General features: G+C 45.8%; 1 protein-coding gene across 1 annotated transcript in view; it reads left to right on the top strand.

Moving 5' to 3' along the window:
• LAD1 (ladinin 1) overlaps positions 1–6,352 on the top strand; it is a 131,649-nt gene extending 125,297 nt beyond the window's left edge. Inside the window, exon 11 of the mRNA XM_063954966.1 lies at positions 4,522–6,352. Within this exon, the coding sequence (XP_063811036.1) occupies positions 4,522–4,527 (6 nt within the window). The 3' untranslated portion in view covers positions 4,528–6,352. The remainder of the gene's footprint in view (positions 1–4,521) is intronic.
• Positions 6,353–22,797: the final 16,445 nt, after the last annotated feature.

Genomic DNA, 22,797 nt, shown 5'->3' with positions numbered 1-22,797 from the left:
AAGAGGCGGCTTCTGATGCCGGTATCCTAGCAGCCAAGGCCTCTACTACGTCAGTCCTGGCTCGCCGGATATTGTGGCTGAGATCCTGGTCTGTGGATCTGGACTCTAGAAAAACCCTGGAGGTACTCCCTTTCAAGGGAGATATTCTGTTTGGGGAGGACTTAAATAAGATTGTGGCTGACTTGGCTACTGCCAAAACTGCCTGTCTGCCTAATACCGCTCCTTCTGTGTCGAAGGCTAAAGGTACCTCCTTTCGCGCCTTTCGTCCTTCAGATAAAGCAAAAGGTCAGGCGTACCATAAGCAGGCCCGCACTTCCAAACCTGATAAGCCGAAGCCCAAAAGAGCCTGGGCTGCCGTCAGCCAGCTGCCAAGACCGATAAGCCTGCCGCATGATGGGGCGGGCCTCCCCCTGGGGGATCCCAGGGTGGGGGGCCGGCTTCTAGGGTATACCCAGGAATGGTTGAAGACCACTTCAGATGCCTGGGTACGGGAAGTCGTCACTCGAGGTTACGCCATAGCTTTCAAATACCGACCCACTCATCGATTTTGCCAGACAGACGTCCCTTTGGACCAGACAAAGGCAAAAATTCTACACTCGGTGGTACAGACCCTCCTGGATACAGGAGTCGTCGTACAGGTGCCTCTTGCTCAGAGGGGCCGGGGGTACTATTCTCCGCTGTTTCTAGTCCCGAAACCGAATGGGTCCTCCAGGCCCATTCTCAACCTCAAGGCATTGAACAGGTTTGTGAAGGTTTCCAAATTCCATATGGAAACCCTTCGCTCTACAGTTCTGGCCTTGGAACCTGGGGACTTCATGGTCTCCCTGGACATACAGGATGCTTACCTGCATATTCCTATAGCCGTGAGTGTCACATCAACAATACCTGAGGTTCGCTATTGGCAACCTACATTACCAGTTTCGGGCGTTACCTTTTGGTTTAACAACGGCTCCGCGAGTCTTCACCAAAGTTATGGCGGTGATGACGGTGGTACTCCGCTGTCAAGGGGTCAGGATACTGCCATATCTGGACGACTTGTTAATCCTGGCAAATTCCCCAGATCTTCTCCTGCGTCATCTGGATATGACGGTCCGGTTTCTACAAGCCCACGGGTGGCTCATCAACTGGAAGAAATCCTCCCTGGTCCCTGCTCAGAGCATGGTGCACCTGGGAGCGTTGTTGGACACTCACAACCAGAGGTTGTTCTTGTCTCAGGAGAAAGTCCTGAAGATTCAGGACAGGATTCGTTGCTTCCTTTCTCGTCCACAAGTGTCGATACATTCGGCAATGCAGGTGCTGGGCCTAATGGTATCAGCATTCGACATGGTGGAGTATGCTCAGTTCCATTCTCGCCCCCTCCAGAGGCTGATTCTAGCCAAGTGGGACGGCCTGCCTTACCGGATCAGATCTCAAATGATCTTCTTGACCCCGGAGGTCCGTCTGTCGCTACACTGGTGGCTCCGGGACCAACAATTGTGCAGGGGCCGTCCCTTCTGGATATCCGACTGGGTCCTGTTGACGACAGATGCCAGTCTAAGAGGTTGGGGCGCGGTGCTGGAGCAACACTCCCTTCAGGGTCGGTGGACCAAGGAGGAATCTCTCCTCTCGATCAACAATCTGGAATTGTGGCCGGTCTTCAATGCGTTGAACCTGGCCCAGCATTTAATTCAGAACCGTTCTGTTCAAGTACAGTCGGAAAACGCCACCACGGTGGCTTACATAAATCATCAAGGCGGCACTCGAAGCTGTTTGGCAATGAAGGAAGTCTCACGGATTCTACGTTGGGCGGAACGCCATCTACCGGCCATATCAGCAATATTCATTCCGGGAGTTTTGATTTGGGATGCGGACTTTCTCAGTCATCAGGACATGCATGCTGGCGAGTGGGGCCTCCATCCAGAAGTGTTTCAACTCCTCGTGGAAAAGTGGGGTCTTCCAGACGTGGATCTGATGGCGTCTCGACACAATCACAAGGTTAGGTCTTCGGAGCAAGGACAAGGGATCCTCAAGCAGCATTCGTGGATGCGCTGGCGGTGCCATGGAGGTTTCGGCTGCCGTATGTGTTCCCTCCGGTGTCACTCCTGCCCAATGTAATTCGGAAGTTCAAGCAAGAAAAAGGAAATCTGCTTCTCATAGCTCCAGCGTGGCCCAGACGGCACTGGTTCTCAGACATGCAGAACCTATCGTCAGAGCGTCCAATTCTACTTCCACAACGCCCAGACCTCCTCGTTCAGGGCCCCTGTGTCTACCAGGACCTAGCCCGGCTGTCTTTGACGGCATGGCTCTTGAAGCTTCCGTCTTGAGGGCTAAGGGTTTTTCTGAAGAGGTCATTAAAACTATGTTGCGGGCCCGGAAACCGGCTTCTGCTCGGATTTACCATAGGGTCTGGCATTCCTACTTTGTTTGGTGCGCATCTAACAATTATGACGCTTCCAAGTTTAGTACAGCCAAGCTTTTGACTTTTCTGCAGCAAGGCCTAGAGTTGGGCCTGCATCTGGCCTCCCTAAAGGTTCATATTTCTGCCTTGTCGGTGTGGTTTCAGAGAAAAATTGCGACTTTGCCTGATGTTCATACTTTCACTCAGGGTGTTTTGCGTATCCAACCTCCCTATGTCCCGCCTGTGGCTCCTTGGGACTTGTCGGTGGTTTTGGAGGCATTGCAGGAGCCTCCGTTTGAACCCCTTGGTTCAGCTGACCTTAAGTGGCTTTCCCTTAAGGTGGTGTTCTTGCTGGCTATTGCCTCTGCTAGAAAAGTGTTGGATCTGGGTGCCTTGTCTTGTAGTTCCCAATATCTGATTTTTCACCGTGATCGGGCGGTTCTTAGGACTCGTCCCGGATATTTACCTAAGGTGGTTTCTTCGTTTCACCTTAATCAGGAGATTGTGGTTCCGGCCTTTGTCTCTCCTGCTTTGTCTCCCAAAGAGCGGTCTTTGGATGTGGTACGGGCTCTCCGTATCTATGTGAAGAGAACTGCTTCTATCCGAAAATCTGATTCTCTCTTTGTTTTGTTTGGATTTCACAAACGTGGCTGGCCTGCTCACAAGCAGACCCTGGCCAGATGGATTAGAATGGTGATTGCACATGCTTATGTGAAGGCTGGTCTCTCTGCTCCTGTTCACATTAAGGCCCATTCTACTTGGTCTGTTGGACCTTCTTGGGCGGCCCAACGTGGTGCGACCCTTGAACAATTGTGCAAGGCGGCTACGTGGTCTTCCGGGAACACGTTCATAAGGTTCTATGCCTTCGATACTGCCGCTTCCCAGGATGCTTCCTTTGGACGCCGGGTTCTTGTGCCCGCTACAGTGCGTCCCCTCCCATAAGGAACTGCTTTAGGACATCCCCATTGTCCAATCCTTGTGGAGCCCAGTGTACCCCACAGCAGAAAACGAGTTTTATGGTAAGAACTTACCTTTGTTAAAACTCATTCTGCGAGGTACACTGGGCTCCACAAGGCGCCCACCCTGACGCACTTAGCTTCTTTTGGTTGGTATGGCATTAGCCGCTGACACTTCTCTTGTCGTGAGAGTGTGGTGTATGTGGCTACTAACTGTTGTCATCTCTTTTCCTGCTACTGCATTAGGCTGGTTAACTAAAAACTGAGCTCCTGTGCTGGGAGGCGGGGTGATATAGGAGGCGGCACTGTGCATTCTGGGTACAGTCAAAGCTTTGAGCCTGTTGGTGCCTCGGATCAAGATCCTACTCTACACCCCATTGTACAATCCTTGTGGAGCCCAGTGTACCTCGCAGAAAGAGTTTTAACAAAGGTAAGTTCTTACCATAAAACTCGTTTTTGCATGTTCCCACGCCCAATTATATATGTGAGAAGTGCGAAACGCGTGAGTTTGGGGCTAAACTCACATTTTTGACCAAGTCGCATCCCATTACATTACATTATAATACAGTATGTATGAGCCTTCACTATTGTGTGTTTCAAAGGTTACCTTTGCAATGGGATATGGTCGTTAGGTCGACACAACATAGGTCAACAGTCAGTAGGTCGACCACTGAAGGTCGACATGGGCATTGGGTCGACATGTACTAGGTCGACGGGTCAAAAGATCGAGATGAGGTTGTTGTTTTTAAAGTTCACTTTTTGGGCTTTTTCATACTTTGTGATACACGTTGACTACAATTGGGAACGGTAACCTGTGCAGAGCGCAGCGGTAGCAGAGTGAGGCACCTTGCCCGAAGCATGGCAAACAAAGCGAGCCATGTGAGGGGACACGGTGCACTAATTGGGGTTCCCCGTCACTTTACGAAGAAAACGACACGAAAAAGGCCAAAAACTTATGTCGACCCTTTTACCTGTCGTCCTAGTACATGTCGACCTAATGACCATGTCGACCTAGTACATGTCGACCTAATGCTCATGTCAGAAACTTAAAAACAATGGAACATTTTTTATTGTTGATAAATGTTATGTCATTTAATTGCAAGTATGCATCTAATAATTGAAGCTGTGGTATTAAGTTATGTTGTTCAATGTGTGTTTTTGATTAACTGCTTTCTGTATTTATTTTAGCACTAACCTAAATGAAAATTGACAACTCACTAAGGACAAAGGGATCTGTGCCAGCATGATCAAACAAACAACCACCTCACTGTGCCTCTGTATATGCTACTGATGCTGTTTTTCACTCTCTTTATTCTTACATTTATACCTAAACTTTGATATTAAATGACCTCAGTGTATTTAGTCTATGAGCATTCACTCAACCCCCCTTTTCTTTAATTACTGTATTCAAACTATTAAAATAAAGTAATATACATAGATTTATTTTGTGTTTTACATATAAATTGTATTATTAAGCTGAATGTATAAACTTAATTTCAGATGAAGATATATTTAACATCACAAACTCCTAGAACAATTTTCAAGAACACAAGGTGCCCCAATCTAGTGATCTCCATTTCAGCTAGGAGAGTGGAGTGGTCTTGGCTTATTTAGAATTGGCCCTGCATCTGTTTAAAAAAAATATATATATATTTATTACTAGTTATTTATATAGTGCACACATATTCCGCAGCACTTTACAGAGAATACAGTATTTTATTCACCTCAGCCCCTGCTCCAGTGGAGCTTACAATTTATAGTCTCTACCAGATTTATGTGCACAGACATTAACTGAACTCTTAGAGTTATTTTTTTGTTTGGAGCCAATTGACCTACCGGTATATTTTGGATTGTGGGAGGAAACTGGAGTACCTGGAGGAAACCCATACAAGCACGGGGAGACTATACAGACGCAACACAGTTATGGCCATAGTCGGAATTGTACCCATGATGTCAGTGCTGTGAGGCAGTAATGTTAACCATTACACCATCTGTACTGCATGTATACAGTACACTACAGCAAGTTTATGTGTGCATCAAGATTTTTATGTCTCTTATGGGCCCTACACACTGAAAGATACCACTGAAAGATATGAACGATCTCGTTCATTAATGAACGAGATATCGTTCATATCTTTCAGTGTGTAGGCACCACTGAAGTGTGGTGGGGTGAGGCAGGTGAGGCAGAGCCTTTACTGTCATACTAACATTTGTGCCAGAGTATTGACTGTATAAAGTATATGAAAAATACAAATAATCTGTTTGAAATATCGTCTTTGTATTATTCTAATCATTTTTATAACCAAAACTCTGGAATAAAACGACTATGGCAGGTGAGGCCTCACCTCCTTATCTTATCCGCACATCTCTGATCAAAACTCACCAAATTTCCAGGGGTTTATACTGCTACCCCTGTGTATAATGCCCACATGAACCCTTGGGCTCATATATTGCATGTAAATCTGGCTCTGGGACTAGCCAGTGCCTCCTGAGCCATTTAGCTTACCGCACGTCCCTGGTTGGCACCAACGATGAACAATGCGCGGCCCCGTTCATCGTTGGTGCCGGCTCGTTCATACTTGCAAGCCAATATGGACAATATCGTCCATATTAGCATGCAGGGCTATGGAGCCAGGTGACGTGGGGAGTGAAGAAACTTCACTCCCCCCGTCACACCCCCACCCACCCCGCTGCCAGGTCGCCTGTCGGCCGTATCGGTCGTCGGGAAGCTCGGCGGCCAGTCAGGTAACGTGTAGGGCCCATTAGTTATATGGCTTCTTATGCTTACCCAGTCTCCTGACCAACGAGTTCATACCATCATCCCCAGTCCAAAGTATGTGACTCAGTGTTTACCACCTCCCTAAAACTAATGAACAAGTTACTGTTCATTGGGGGCATTCCTATGATTTAGATTACCCCCTATCCACTAATTTTTGTGTTCCAGTGTAAACCATTCTCCTTGTTTGCTTATCATGCTTCCTGTGTCTACAATAAAACACAATTAATTTCTGCCATGCTATTATCACTCTATTAGTTTTTTTTCTAACACCCCACCAATGTTTTTTTGTTTGTTTGTATTCTTGTGATCCTCGCATCAAATCTATGCCATTTAGCTTCCCCATTATGTGGTTGCCCCCTTTTGTATCTCTTGTGCTTCATTTTCTTACCAAAATAGTGGTTTATTTATCTACAACATGAACCTACTGTATACAGAGTTACTGTCTCATGTCAGTATTCACTATTCATGTAGGAGATCACATGATAAGGAAACTGCCTGAAGTGTAAAACTGATTTTATTCCCTGGGTGAAGCATACAGTAACCACTGACACCTCCTTCTTTATGGGAGTAATAGTTGGCACCACTGGAGGGTTGTGGCTAGCCCATTACAAATTTTAGACCTCATTGTAACCCTACCTCCATGGATTCTTATACTGTATGTCAATTTACTAGTGCTATTATGTTCTACAGTATAGGTAATGTATGTGCCAGATAGAATGCACACTTCCACCCTCTGCTACTCCAGTACCCTGAATTCTACTCTTAATTTAACAAAAACGTAATTACCTCAATAACAAACTCTTATAGCAGAATAACCAGCATGGCTGCAGTATGATCCCTGCTGTGGATAAGTCCTGATCTTTCAAGCTGGGAATGACTGTATATGTGTACATGTACACTACTAGTACTACATCTCCAGGAATCATCCAGAAGAAGCAATCTCACATTCACATTCTTGTAAAGAGTGCCTTTCTAGTACGCACATAAGCATATACCACATCAAAAACAGGTTAATGTTGATCACATTTAATGAACTATCTGTGGCTCCTCTTGTGTCATTTACTGTGTACATATGTAGATATAGATATATACATACATACACATAGGCAAACAGCTTATGTACAGGAATAAGCACATCACCTACAGTATAATCAAACGTGCATAGTGCATGAGCAGCAAAACTTCAATCCATAAGCATGGTATACTTATCAAGCATGCAGTGATAAAGCATGGACGGTATCATCACCATCCGAGGACTGTCGCAATTATGATGAAACTATCCATGTTTTACCACTGCATATTAATGCTTTAAAGGTGTTTGTGATTTATTTCTACTGTATATATATATATATATATATATATATATATATATACACACACACACACACATACTAGTGCTTGATAAAAGGGCAAAGAAGCGCTGAGTCTTTTTATCAAGGTGCTGGTAGCATGTGGCTTAAAACCGACGTTTTAAACCACATGCTATCAGCACCTTGATAAAAAGACACGCCGCGGTCTTGAAACCTCCAGACTTCCTCAGGGGTATATAAATATACAATGGGGTAAAAAGTATTTGGACAGCCACCGATTGTGCAAGTTGACCCACTTAAAAAGATGAGAGAGGTCTGTAATTTCCGTAATAGGTACACTTCAACTGTGAGAGAAAAACAAAACAGGAAATCACATTGTATGATTTTTAAACAATTTACTTGTATATTCTTGTGGAAAATAAATATTTGGACACCTACCAAGCAGCAAGATTTCTGGTTCTCACAGGCCTGTTACTTTTTCTTTAAGAAGCTCTTCTATCCTCCACTCATTACCTGTATTAATGACACCTGTTTGAACTGGTTATCTGTATAAAAGACACCTGTCCACACCCTCAAACAGTCAGACTGCTACCTCCCCACCATGGCCAAGACCAGAGAGCTGGCTAAGGACACCAGGGACAAAATTGTAGAGCTGCACAAGGCTGGGATGAGCTACTCGACAATAGGCAAGCAGCTTCGTGAGAAGAGGTCAACTGTTGGTGCAATTATTAAAAAATTTAAGAAATACAAGATCACTGACAATCTCCCTCGACATGGGGCTCCATGCAAGATCTCACCTTGTGAGGTATCAATGATCTTGAGAACGGTGAGGAATCAGCCCAGAACTACATGGGGGACCTGGTCAATGACCTCAAGAGAGCTGGGACCACAGTCACAAAGGTTACCATTAATAACGTTGTCATGGATTGAAATCCTGCAGCACCCAAAAGGTCCCCCTGCTTAAGCCAGCACATGTCTAGGCCCGTCTAAAGTTTGCCAGTGACCATCTGGATGATCCAGAGGATTGGGAGAATGTAATGTGGTCAGATGAGAGCAAAATCAAACTTTTTGGTATAAACTCCACTCGCCGTGTTTGGAGGGAGAAGAATGATGAATGGCATCCCAAGAACACCATACCCACTGTGAAGCATGGGGGTGGAAACATCATGCTTTGGGGCTGCTTTTCTGCAAAGGGGACAGGACGACTGATCCGTATTAAGGAGAGGATGAATGGGTCCATGTATTGTGAAATTTTGGGCAAAAACCTCCTTCCCTCAGTAAGAGCATTGAGGATGGAATGAGGCTGGGTATTCCAGCATGACAATGACCCCAAACACACCACCCGGGCAACTAAGGAGTGGCTCCGTAAGAAGCATTTCAAGGTCCTGGAGTGGCCTAGCCAGTCTCCAGACATCAAACCAATAGAAAATCTGTGGAGGGAGTTGAAAGTCTGTGTTGCCCGGCGACAGCCCCAAAACATGAAAGATCTAGAGAAGATCTGCATGGAAGAGTGGGCCAAAATACTTGCTACACTGTGTGCAAACCTGGTCAAGAACTACAGGAAACGTTTGACCTCTGTAATTGCCAACCGAGGTTATATTACAAAGTATTGAGTTAAACTTTTTGATTGTCCAGATATTTATTTTCTGCAAGAATATACAAATAAATTGTGTAAAAATCATACAATGTGATTTCCTAGTTGTTTTTTCTCTATCGTCCTAAGTGGATGCTGGGGTTCCTGAAAGGACCATGGGGAATAGCGGCTCCGCAGGAGACAGGGCACAAAAAAGTAAAGCTTTACTAGGTCAGGTGGTGTGCACTGGCTCCTCCCCCTATGACCCTCCTCCAGACTCCAGTTAGATTTTGTGCCCGAACGAGAAGGGTGCAATCTAGGTGGCTCTCCTAAAGAGCTGCTTAGAGAAAGTTTAGTTTAGGTTTTTTTCTTTACAGTGAGTCCTGCTGGCAACAGGATCACTGCAACGTGGGACTTAGGGGGAAAGTAGTAAACTCACCTGCATGCAGAGTGGATTTGCTGCTTGGCTACTGGACACCATTAGCTCCAGAGGGATCGAACACAGGCCCAGCCGTGGAGTCCGGTCCCGGAGCCGCGCCGCCGACCCCCTTGCAGATGCTGAAGCGTGAAGAGGTCCGGAAACCGGCGGCTGAAGACTCCTCAGTCTTCATAAGGTAGCGCACAGCACTGCAGCTGTGCGCCATTTTCCTCTCAGCACACTTCACTGGGCAGTCACTGAGGGTGCAGAGCGCTGGGGGGGGGCGCTCTGAGAGGCAAATATAAACCTTATACAAGGCTAAAAATACCTCACATATAGCCCATAGGGGCTATATGGAGATATTTAACCCCTGCCTGACTGGAAAAATAGCGGGAGAAGAACCCGCCGAAAAAGGGGCGGGGCCTATCTCCTCAGCACACGGCGCCATTTTCTGTCACAGCTCCGCTGGTCAGAACGGCTCCCAGGTCTCTCCCCTGCACTGCACTACAGAAACAGGGTAAAACAGAGAGGGGGGGCACATTAATGGCTATATATATATATATATTAAAGCAGCTATAAGGGAGCACTTAATATAAGGATATCCCTTGTATATATAGCGCTTTGTGGTGTGTGCTGGCAGACTCTCCCTCTGTCTCCCCAAAAGGGCTAGTGGGTCCTGTCTTCATTAGAGCATTCCCTGTGAGTTTGCGGTGTGTGTCGGTACGTGGTGTCGACATGTATGAGGACGATATTGGTGTGGAGTCGGAGCAATTGCCAAATATGCAGATGTCACCCCCCAGGGGGTCGACACCAGAATGGATGCCTTTATTTGTGGAATTACGTGATGGTTTATCTTCCCTTAAACAGTCAGTTGAGGACATGAGGCGGCCGGACAATCAATTAATGCCTGTCCAGGCGCCTCAAACACCGTCAGGGGCTGTAAAACGCCCTTTGCCTCAGTCGGTCGACACAGACCCAGACACGGGCACTGATTCCAGTGACGACGGTAGAAATTCAAACGTATTTTCCAGTAGGGCCACACGTTATATGATTTTGGCAATGAAGGAGACGTTACATTTAGCTGATACTACAGATACCGTAAAACAGGGTATTATGTATGGTGTGAAAAAACTACAAACAGTTTTTCCTGAATCAGAAGAATTAAATGACGTGTGTGATGAAGCGTGGGTTGCTCCTGATAAAAAGTTGATAATTTCAAAAAAGTTATTGGCATTATACCCTTTCCCGCCAGAGGTTAGGGCGCGCTGGGAAACACCCCCTAAGGTGGACAAGGCGCTCACACGCTTATCCAAACAAGTGGCGTTACCCTCTCCTGAGACGGCCGCACTTAAGGATCCATCAGATAGAAAGATGGAAGTTATTCAAAAGAATATATACACACATGCAGGTGTTATACTACGACCAGCTATAGCAACTGCCTGGATGTGCAGTGCTGGAGTAGTTTGGTCAGAATCCCTGATTGAAAATATTGATACCCTAGATAGGGACAATGTTTTACTGTCGTTAGAACAAATAAAGGATGCATTTATCTATATGCGTGATGCACAGAGGGATATTTGCACACTGGCATCTCGGGTGAGTGCTATGTCCATTTCAGCCAGAAGAGCCTTATGGACACGACAGTGGACAGGCGATGCGGATTCAAAACGTCACATGGAGGTTTTGCCGTATAAAGGGGAGGAGTTATTTGGAGTTGGTCTATCAGACTTGGTGGCCACGGCTACTGCCGGGAAATCCACTTTTTTACCTCAAGTCACTCCCCAACAGAGAAAGGCACCGACCTTTCAACCACAGCCTTTTCGCTCCTACAAAAATAAGAGAGCAAAGGGCTTGTCGTACCTGCCACGAGGCAGAGGAAGAGGGAAGAGACACCAACAGGCAGCTCCTTCCCAGGAACAGAAGCCCTCCCCGGCTCCTGCAAAAACCTCAGCATGACGCTGGGGCCTCTCAAGCGGACTCGGGGACAGTGGGGGGCCGTCTCAAAAATTACAGCGCGCAGTGGGCTCACTCGCAGGTAGACCCCTGGATCCTGCAGATAATATCTCAGGGGTACAGGTTGGAATTAGAGACGGATCCTCCTCATCGTTTCCTGAAGTCTGCCTTACCAACCGTCTCTTCCGAAAGGGAGAGGGTGTTGGAAGCCATTCACAAGCTGTACGCTCAGCAGGTGATAGTCAAAGTACCCCTATTACAACAAGGAAAGGGGTATTATTCCACTCTATTTGTGGTACCGAAGCCGGATGGCTCGGTAAGGCCTATTCTAAATCTGAAGTCCTTGAACCTCTACATAAAAAAGTTCAAGTTCAAGATGGAGTCACTCAGAGCAGTGATAGCGAACCTGGAAGAAGGGGACTTTATGGTATCCTTGGACATCAAGGATGCGTATCTACACGTTCCGATTTACCCCGCACACCAGGGGTACCTCAGGTTCATTGTTCAAAACTGTCACTATCAGTTTCAGACGCTGCCGTTCGGATTGTCCCCGGCGCCTCGGGTCTTTACCAAGGTAATGGCCGAGATGATGATTCTTCTTCGAAGAAAAGGCGTATTAGTTATCCCATACTTGGACGATCTCCTAATAAGGGCAAGGTCCAGAGAACAGCTGGAGACAGCTTTAGCACTATCTCAAGAGGTGCTAAGACAACACGGGTGGATTCTGAATATTCCAAAATCCCATTTAATCCCGACAACTCGTCTGCTGTTCCTAGGAATGATTCTGGACACGGTTCAGAAAAAGGTTTTCCTTCCAGAGGAAAAAGCCAAGGAGTTATCCGATCTGGTCAGGAACCTCCTAAAACCAGGAAAAGTGTCAGTACATCAATGCACAAGAGTCCTGGGAAAAATGGTGGCTTCTTACGAAGCAATTCCATTCGGCAGATTCCATGCAAGAATATTCCAAAGGGATCTGTTGGACAAATGGTCAGGGTCGCATCTGCAGATGCACCTGCGAATAACCCTGTCACCAAAGACAAGGGTGTCACTTCTGTGGTGGTTGCAGAAGGCTCACCTATTAGAAGGCCGCAGATTCGGCATTCAGGATTGGATCCTGGTGACCACGGACGCCAGCCTGAGAGGCTGGGGAGCAGTCACACAAGGAAGAAACTTCCAGGGAGTATGGACGAGTCTGGAAAAGTCTCTTCACATAAACATTCTGGAACTAAGAGCAATCTACAATGCTCTAAGCCAGGCGGAACTTCTCCTGCAAGGAAAGCCGGTGTTGATTCAGTCGGACAACATCACGGCGGTCGCCCATGTAAACAGGCAGGGCGGCACAAGAAGCAGGAGTGCAATGGCAGAAGCTGCCAAGATTCTTCGCTGGGCGGAGAATCACGTGATAGCACTGTCAGCAGTGTTCATCCCGGGCGTGGACAACTGGGAAGCAGACTTCCTCAGCAGACACGATCTTCATCCGGGAGAGTGGGGTCTACATCCAGAAGTCTTCAACATGTTAATAGACCGTTGGGAAAGACCAATTGTAGACATGATGGCGTCTCGCCTCAACAAGAAACTGGACAAATATTGCGCCAGGTCAAGAGATCCACAGGCAATAGCTGTGGACGCACTGGTAACTCCTTGGGTGTACCAGTCAGTGTATGTGTTTCCTCCTCTGCCGCTCATACCAAAGGTATTGAAGATCATACGGCAAAGAAGAGTAAGAACAATACTAGTGGTTCCGGATTGGCCGAGAAGGACTTGGTATCCGGAACTTCAAGAGATGCTCACGGACGAACCGTGGCCTCTACCTCTGAGAAGGGACCTGCTACAGCAGGGTCCCTGTCTTTTTCAAGACTTACCGCGGCTGCGTTTGACGGCATGGCGGTTGAACGCCAGATCCTAAAAGGGAAAGGCATTCCAGAAGAAGTCATTCCTACCTTGATTAAGGCACGGAAGGAAGTCACCGTGAAACATTATCACCGCATTTGGCGAAAATATGTAGCGTGGTGCGAGGATCGGAGGGTTCCGACGGAGGAATTCCAACTGGGTCGTTTCCTACATTTCCTGCAATCAGGATTATCTATGGGTCTCAAATTGGGATCCATTAAGGTTCAAATTTCGGCCCTGTCAATATTCTTCCAAAAAGAATTGGCCTCTGTCCCTGAGGTCCAGACTTTTGTCAAGGGAGTACTGCATATACAGCCTCCTGTGGTGCCTCCGGTGGCACCGTGGGATCTAAATGTAGTTTTAGATTTCCTCAAATCCCATTGGTTTGAACCATTGAAAAAGGTGGATTTGAAATATCTCACATTGAAAGTGACTATGTTACTAGCCCTGGCCTCTGCCAGGAGAGTATCTGAATTGGCGGCTTTATCTTATAAAAGTCCTTATCTAATCTTCCATTCGGATAGGGCAGAACTGCGGACTCGTCCGCATTTTCTCCCTAAAGTGGTATCAGCATTTCATCTGAACCAACCTATTGTGGTGCCTGCGGCCACTAGCGACTTGGAGGACTCCAAGTTGTTGGACGTTGTCAGAGCCTTAAAAATATACATTGCAAGGACGGCTGGAGTCAGAAAATCTGACTCGCTGTTTATATTGTATGCACCCAACAAGTTGGGCGCACCTGCTTCTAAGCAGTCGATTGCTCGTTGGATTTGTAACACAATTCAACTTGCACATTCTGTGGCAGGCCTGCCACAGCCTAAAACTGTAAAAGCCCACTACACAAGGAAGGTGGGCTCATCTTGGGCGGCTGCCCGAGGGGTCTCGGCATTACAACTCTGCCGAGCAGCTACGTGGTCGGGGGAGAACACGTTTGTAAAATTTTACAAATTTGATACCCTGGCAAAGGAGGACCTGGAGTTCTCTCATTCGGTGCTGCAGAGTCATCCGCACTCTCCCGCCCGTTTGGGAGCTTTGGTATAATCCCCATGGTCCTTTCAGGAACCCCAGCATCCACTTAGGACGATAGAGAAAATAAGAATTTACTTACCGATAATTCTATTTCTCGGAGTCCGTAGTGGATGCTGGGCGCCCATCCCAAGTGCGGATTATCTGCAATACTTGTACATAGTTATTGTTAACTAATTCGGGTTATTGTTAAGGAGCCATCTTTAAGAGGCCCTTTCTGTTGTCATACTGTTAACTGGGTTTAGATCACAAGTTGTACGGTGTGATTGGTGTGGCTGGTATGAGTCTTACCCGGGATTCAAAATGCCTCCCTTATTGTGTATGCTCGTCCGGGCACAGTACCTAACTGGAGTCTGGAGGAGGGTCATAGGGGGAGGAGCCAGTGCACACCACCTGACCTAGTAAAGCTTTACTTTTTTGTGCCCTGTCTCCTGCGGAGCCGCTATTCCCCATGGTCCTTTCAGGAACCCCAGCATCCACTACGGACTCCGAGAAATAGAATTATCGGTAAGTAAATTCTTATTTTTTCTGTCTCTCACAGTTGAAGTGTACCTATGATGGAAATTACAGACCTCTCTCATCTTTTTAAGTGGGCCAACTTGCACAATTGGTGGCTGTCAAAATACTTATATATATATATATATATATATATATAAAATATAGTCATGCATTTTGAGCATAGGAAATGTGTGTCTTGATTAATTTCAGTGCATTTCTCCTCTACTGCGTAGGGCAGCTGAACGTATGTGATTAATTAACCAGAGCAGCTGTGAGGAGCAGCCTTTTAAAGGCTAGGTGGATGTGCTGTTTATCTGTCAGTCTGGGAAGAGAGGAGGAATCTAAGGTATAAAAGACTGTCTGGGCCATTTATTTGTATGACGAACACTGGAAAAGCTGGCTGGTGACTAGGGAGTAGATTGTTAGTGACAGGGCCATGAACATTTTACTGTGTAATGGTTACTGATCTTCGGTCATCCTGACACAATAAAAACGTTGGTGACAGTGCATGGGATGCTAACTAGTTTCCACTTCCCAACCTACAAAGAAGCTAAAATGGAACCCACATACTGAAAATGCTTGTGAGCTGGCAGCAGCAGCTGATACAGATGTAACAGCAGAAAAATTGTGGTATGAATGGCTGCAGCTGGCTCATAAGAAGGAGCCCAAGCTTCAGAATGACATAGAATTCTACCTCGCAACCTTCGAGAGAAAGGCAAATAAGACGAAATGGCCACTGTTAATCTGAATGAAGAGGCTGGTGCCATACTTGTCCAGTGAGGCCTGGCGGGTTTATATGGACCATGAGGAGTGCGAGGCTTCAGTTGACTCGATCTTAAATACTAGGATACTGGATTGTGTCGGCGTTACTGGGTCAGGCCATGCTCAGCGCTTCCATTAGTGGTGTTTCTCCAAAGGAATTCCTTACAGAACTCAGTTGACCACCTTGATCAAAATAAGAAGTAATTGAAACTGGAGGAAAACTCAATCCATCAGATGTCACAGCTGCTGGCAATTGACCACTGCATCCAGACTTTGGGCCATGGTCTGCAGAAGTGGGTGATGCAACCAAACCCATGAGGAACTCACGACACTGGTGGAGAGATTTTCTGGAGCTGGAGGAAGAAAAGAAAGACGTAAGAAGCTGAGAAAAAAAGAGGAAAAAAGGATAAGAGACAAGGAAACAAATCAAGAAAAAAAAAATACAATTTGAAATGCATGGGGAAAAAAATGCATCCGGACAGGGAGAGGACAACCAGGATACCTCTGTATCCTTAATATAACTTTGATAAGAGATGTTACATCCCATACTACACTAATGGGCTAACAGGAAGGCAGTAGAGCCAAAAAGGGGAGTCTAGACAAAACACCTATCTAGATGAGAGGGAACCCGTATGATGAAAACCAGAAGCTCAAGGACTAGGAAGAACTTCTGGCAATAGCCATCATGGGGAACATAGTACGGCCATTATAAATACATTGGATGGTGGGCACACACAATATCTTAGTCACTCACAAAAACAACAGTAAACAATTCACAAATATGAAAAAAAAGATATTGGCACCGGGAAAGGAAAATGTACGGCAAACCAGGCTATAGTTCATGTGGGATCAGCTCTACGAGGAGGATCATCTCCTCTAGACTTCTTCTTAGGATTTTGAACCTGTTCCCAATGTGGTCTCCTTGGAAGACTAAATGGTAATGTGTTTGGGAGAGAAAGGGCTTGCCAGTCGGGAAGGGCTATGGCATCCCGACCCAATGCTGAACAGAACCCAGAAAGATCCAAAGGCGCCTGGAGAGTAAGGGACTTGCCACTATGGGAAACCTGGAGGGATAGAGGAAATCCCCATCTTTATTTGATGTCCTTGTTACAAAGTGTTTCTGCTGGAGCGTACGCCATGAGAGGTCCTGGACGATCTGCAGGTTGGTACCATTAAATTCCCCCCTCCCCCCAAATGTGGACCTTATGAAGAGTGTCTTATTTTTGTGAGAAGTAGTTAACCCGGCAGATCTACTGTATCTTTCAGACAGCGGGATCCATAGCTCGATGGAATTCAAGGAAATCATTTGGGTCTAAGTCCAGAATTTCTCAGAAAATCTTATTAAGGACGTCTATAATGCCCGAACATCTTCTGGGATGGCCCGAATTTTAATATTAGTTCTACACTCCCTATTGTCCAAGTCATCCAATCTATTTTGCATGGTTGTCTATCCAGGGACTGTTGAGTGATCGTCTCATGAAGGATGGATAATTGGGCATGTACAGCATCCTGTCCACTTCCAAAGTAAGCACATGGGAACCCAGATGAGTGATATCAGTCTACACCAGAGAGATCTGTGTTTGCAGAGATTCATGGTGTCAACATTCGAGCACTTGTATATCCTGTTTGGAAGGGAGCTATTTGACGTGAGACAGAATCTCCAAAATTTCACCCCTCAGCAGAGACACTTGATCTGGAAGAGCATTGGAGGGAGCAGTAGCAGCCATGGTAGGAGGGAAATTGGTAATAACCTCAGGTGTCAGCTCAGAGAAGTCCGTAGTATGTGAAACAGACAGATAGGAGCTTAAATTCTGTTGAGAGGTATTATTACGTGATTTACAGGGAGTCTTACTCTGAAATCCTTTACCCATTTTGCCCATTAGAGATGTGGAGCAGTAGAAGCTACATAGAAAGCGAGCACTGTAAACAAAATGGATAACGAAAAACACTTTCCCCCATTAGTGGAGCGGCATAGTGAGCATAAAGCGCCTACATGAGGCCCCATATGGTATTGGTTTGAGGCCAGGGGTAAGGTCATGATACAGTATATGCTTCTACTTGTGTCTGTCCACAGTAGAACTGCATCAGAAATCACAACAAAGGAAACGTCAGATATAATCCAGCTGTATTTTCTGTAATCGGCCACTGGAGGGAGTGCCAGCTTAGACTAAAGAACAGTACTACAGGTTGAGTCTCCCATATCCAAAATGCTTGGGACCAGAGGTATTTTGGATATCGGATTTTTCCGTATTTTTGAATAATTGCATACCATAATGAGATATCATGGTGATGGGACCTAAATCTAAGCACAGAATGCATTTATGTTACATATACACCTTATACACACAGCCTGAAGGTAATTTTAGCCAATATTTTTTATAACTTTGTGCATTAAACAAAGTGTGTCTACATTCACACAATTAATTTATGTTTCATATACACCTTATACACACAGCCTGAAAGTCATTTAATACAATATTTTTAATAACTTTGTGTATTAAACAAAGTTTGTGTACATTGAGCCATCAAAAAGCAAAGGTTTCACTATCTCACTCTCACTCAAAAAAGTCCGTATTTCGGAATATTCCGTATTTCGGAATATTTGGATATGGGATACTCAACCTGTATTAACCAAGCACAGCAATCTTCATAGACAGAGAATACACCTATCACTCTTATTGTAGAAGTCCCAGTATCAGGTCATCAAAATGTGCAGGTCAGCTGTACAATCTTTGAATACTTTGAGCAGCAATCATAGCTCACGGGTTTATCAGAAATATAGAAACCAGCAGTGTCATGGTAATTATTTGCAGCCAGAGTAGGGAGTCATATAGAAGTGAGGATACTATGGGACAGCTACAGTGCATCCAGAAAGCATTCACAGCGCTTCACTTTTTCCACATTTTGTTATGTTACAACCTAATTCCAAAATGAATTAATTCATTTTTCCCCTCAAAATTCTTCACACAATACCCCATAATGTCAACGTGAAAAAAGATTTTTTGAGATTTTTGCAAATTTATAAAAAAAAAATCACATGTACATAAGTATTCACAGTCTTTGCTCAATAGTTTGTTAATGCATCTTTCGCAGCAATTACAGCCTCAAGTCTTTTTTAATATGATGCTATAAGCCTGACACACCTATCTCTAGGCAGTTTCGCCCATTCCTCAGGTTGGATGGGAAGCGTTGGCGCACAGCCATTTTCAGATCTCTCCAGAGATGTTCAATTGGATTCAAGTCTGGGCTCTGGCTGGGCCACTCAAGGACATTCACAGAGTTGTCCTGCAGCAACTCCTTTGATATCTTGGCTTTGTGCTTAGCGTCGTTGTCCTGCTGAAAAATGAACCGTCACCCTAGTCTGAGGTCAAGAGCGCTCTGGAGCAGGTTTTTATCCAAGATGTCTCTGTACATTGCTGCATTCATCTTTCCCTCTATCCTGACTTGTCTCCCAGTTCTTGCCGCTGAAAAACATCCCCACAGCATGATGCTGTCACCACCATGCTTCACTGTAGGGATGGTATTTGCCTGGTGATGAGCGGTGCCTGGTTTCTTCCAAATATGACGCCTTGCATTCACGCCAAAGAGTTCAATCTTTGTCTCATCAGACCAGAAGATTTTGTTTCTCATGGTCTGAGAGATCTTCAGGTGCATTTTGAAAAACTCCAGGTGGGCTGCCATGTGCTTTTTACTAAGTAGTGGCTTCCGTCTGGCCACTCTACCATACAAGCCTGATTGGTGAATTGCTGCAGAGAGGGGAATAACCATCCAGGAGGGCTAGCTCCCAGAGCATGTTAGTAGGTGGCAGGGAGAAGATGTGAAACCTGTGCTGTCCCCTCTGCCCTGCAGAAATCTCTATGGTCCGTATTCAAGGTGCCCCCCCCCCCCCTCCCCTCGGGATTGGTGCAGCCAACTGTGAACTTAGGAAACCGGGGATTTGTGGCAGAAGGTGGAGAACGGGGATCCGTGGCAAGAGGTGAAGAGGATAGATGTGGGCTGCCTGCAGCAGGGTTCTCTTGAGATGGAGCATATTTAATTGAGGCCGCGGCTTCACAGTGCTACAGGTCGCAGTGGTACAGAAGGTGTCAGAGAGGTCCGGGCAGCAGTGGGAGGCCTCTTTATATTTTTATTTAAGAATTGTAGCTGAAAATATTCTTCTGCTGAAGATTGGACTTGTTTAGAATATAAATAATATGGTAGTAGCGTGTTCTTCCATATAGGTCAGGGTTTCTCCTAGATGTTTCTTCAGTTCTACAAATGATATCCCCTCTTTACATAGGGGTGCTGATCCAGAAATTAGACATTAGCAGTGAGCATATAATTTATAAATTGTAGGCTGGAACTAAGTTACTGTTAAACTTAGCGAAAATATCAATAAAGAGATGAAAAAAACAGTAATAATGATCCCAGTGCCTTGACAATTAGGGTACTGTTGTATCCCAATCATATAGTGCATTAACACCTGTCACTCAGGATGATGTGCATAGATGCCGGGGTGCCAATCATATAGTGCAATAACACCTGTCACTCAGGATGATGTGCATAGATGCCGGGTGCCCTCCTTATGATAGAGGGCCTAATTCAGAGCTGATCGCAACAGCAAACTTTTTCTCTAATGGGCATAACCATGGGGGTGATTCCGAGTTGTTCGCTCGCTAGCTGCTTTTAGCAGCATTGCACACGCTAAGCCGCCGCCCTCTGGGAGTGTATCTTAGCTTAGCAGAATTGCGAACGAAAGATTCGCAGAATAGCGAAAATAAATTTCTTAGCAGTTTCTGAGTAGCTCGAGACCTACTCACAAATAGCGATCAGTTCAGTCAGTTTCGTTCCTGGTTTGACGTCACACACACGCCCAGCGTTCGCCCAGCCACTCCCCCGTTTCTCCAGACACTCCCGCGTTTTTCCCTGAAACGCCTGCGTTTTCCGCACACTCCCAGAAAACGGCCAGTTTCCGCCCAGAAACACCCAATCACACTACGATCACTTCAACGATGAAAAATCTTTGTTCGGACGTGAGTAAATCTACTAAGTTTTGTGATAAAATACTAACCGCATGCGCACTGCGAACCATGCGCATGCACATTTTTGCCTTAATCGCTCCGTTGCGAAAAACGGCAACGAGCAAACAACTCGGAATGACCCCCCATGTGCAGTGCAGGAGGGGCAGATATTACATGTGCAGAGAGAGTTAGATTTGGGTGGGGTGTGTTCAAACTGAAGTCTAAATTGCAATGTAAACATAAAGCAGCCAGTATTTACCCTGCACAGAAACAAAATAACACACCCAAATCTAACTCTCTCTGCACATATTATAACTACCCCACCTGCAGTGCAAATGATTTTGCCCATTAGAGAAAGATTTTGCTTTTGCGATCAGGTCTGAATTAGGCCCAATATATGGTAGAATCCATCAATTGAGAAAACAAGGTGGCGCTTCACGGCATGATGTAATAATGCTATATTAGTTAATCAAAGCATAACATGCATAGTGACATTTCAAGGCTTGCAAGCCTTTTCATCAAGTAATGTAGTGTAAAAAAAAATAACAGTGCAAAAGAAAACCGGAAAAGAACAAATCTTAACTTAAATTTATTCTAAACGAAAGTGTTGTTGTGTATGGATCATGCGCCATTGCCCCGGCGACCGGAACCCTGATTTATACAAATTATCAGGGGATAGTTTGGGTTGCGTGGCCCCCTGAGTTGGTGTGGCCAGGCTGCTTTGGAGTGGCACATTATTACACTTTATTTAGCACTTTTTTAGGCAAAACATTTTTTTTTACTAATACAACACTTTTTAGCATTTTAATTAATACTTCTCACCTATGTAACACTCTTACATATAGCATTTATGCCCTTATTTATTATGATAAATTTCACCGTAAGTGATAAATTGCACCAGCCAATCAGCTCCTAACTTCCATGTCACAGGCTGTGTTTGAAGAATAACAGGAGCTCATTGGCTGGTACAATTTATCACGGTAATGAAATGATAGAAATGTATCACTCATGGATAAATAAGGGCACAAGTTCTTTCTTATCAACACTTGCTAATACCTGAGCCTCTCACTAGTGTGCTGCCCATGATGATTGGCCTTCGCTGGCTTGGTGTAGGAGGGGTAAATGTAATAGGGTACGAGTCTTTAAAAATTTTTAAGCTGACACTGTTTTAGGACTTGCATATGCAGGAGTGTAAGTTCATCGCAATCGCCTGGAGGCAAGTTGGAGCTTGGACCCCCCACCTTAAAAAAAACAAAAGGTAAAACAAATGTGTGTATATATACACTGTAATTCGGGTGTAGTATGGTATGCCGGCGGCCGGGCTCCCGGCAACCAGCATACCGGCGCCGGAATCCTGGCTGCCGGCATACCGACCACTGGCACACCGACGGCCGGCATACCGACCGCCAGCATACCGACCGCCGGCATACCGACAGCGCAGCAAGCGCAAATTAGCCCCTTGCGGGCTCGCCACGCTGCGGGCATGGTGGCGCGCTACGCTATTTATTCTCCCTCCAGGGGGGTCGTGGACCCCCAAGAGGGAGAAAAAGTATTGGTATGCCGGCTGTCGGGATTCCGGCGCCGGTATACTGTGCGCCGGGATCCTGACAGCCCGCAAACTGAAGACCACCCTGTAATTCATCCGTCTGCAGCATACAGAATTAGTGTTCACTGGCGGGTCCCATCTCACAGTCCAACAGCAGTGGCTGGTGCACCGTCACTTGCTGCAGCATAGGTAGCAGACGGAAGCTGCCCTGACCCCTTTTGCAGGTGTTAGTAGGGCTCCTGGGACAGAGCAGATTAACTTTACAGCAGCAGCGGATGCGCTGCAGTGGTCACACTTGGGTACCGCTATGAACAACACCGGTGCTGCTGTACATGAAGGTTCCCCTTTAGGGCTTGGAGCCCGGAAGAAGGCACCTTAATTGCCTCTAGAAGATATGCCCCTGTGCACATGTAATAGGGTTCAGCAACATGCAAACTCACCTTTACCAAACTTCACAATGGGCAAACTTGCATCCAGTTGTTTCCTATTTACGACATACAACTCGCCTAATGTAATAGAATGTGAGTTTACAACTCGAAAGCAAAACCTTCCCAAAAATCACAAAAACAATAATCCAGGCTCAGATAGGCAAGTTTACTCTCACAGTAACTGTAAAGTAGTATCTGAGACAAATTAACACAGGAGAACCCCATAACCACCAATTACACCCCTATGTAAACCACACCTTCAACCATTGCACCTATGTGAG

This window comes from Pseudophryne corroboree, chromosome 2 (genome assembly GCF_028390025.1).
Source record: "Pseudophryne corroboree isolate aPseCor3 chromosome 2, aPseCor3.hap2, whole genome shotgun sequence".
NCBI lineage: Eukaryota > Metazoa > Chordata > Amphibia > Anura > Myobatrachidae > Pseudophryne > Pseudophryne corroboree.
This window is presented reverse-complemented; position numbering and strand designations above follow the sequence as displayed.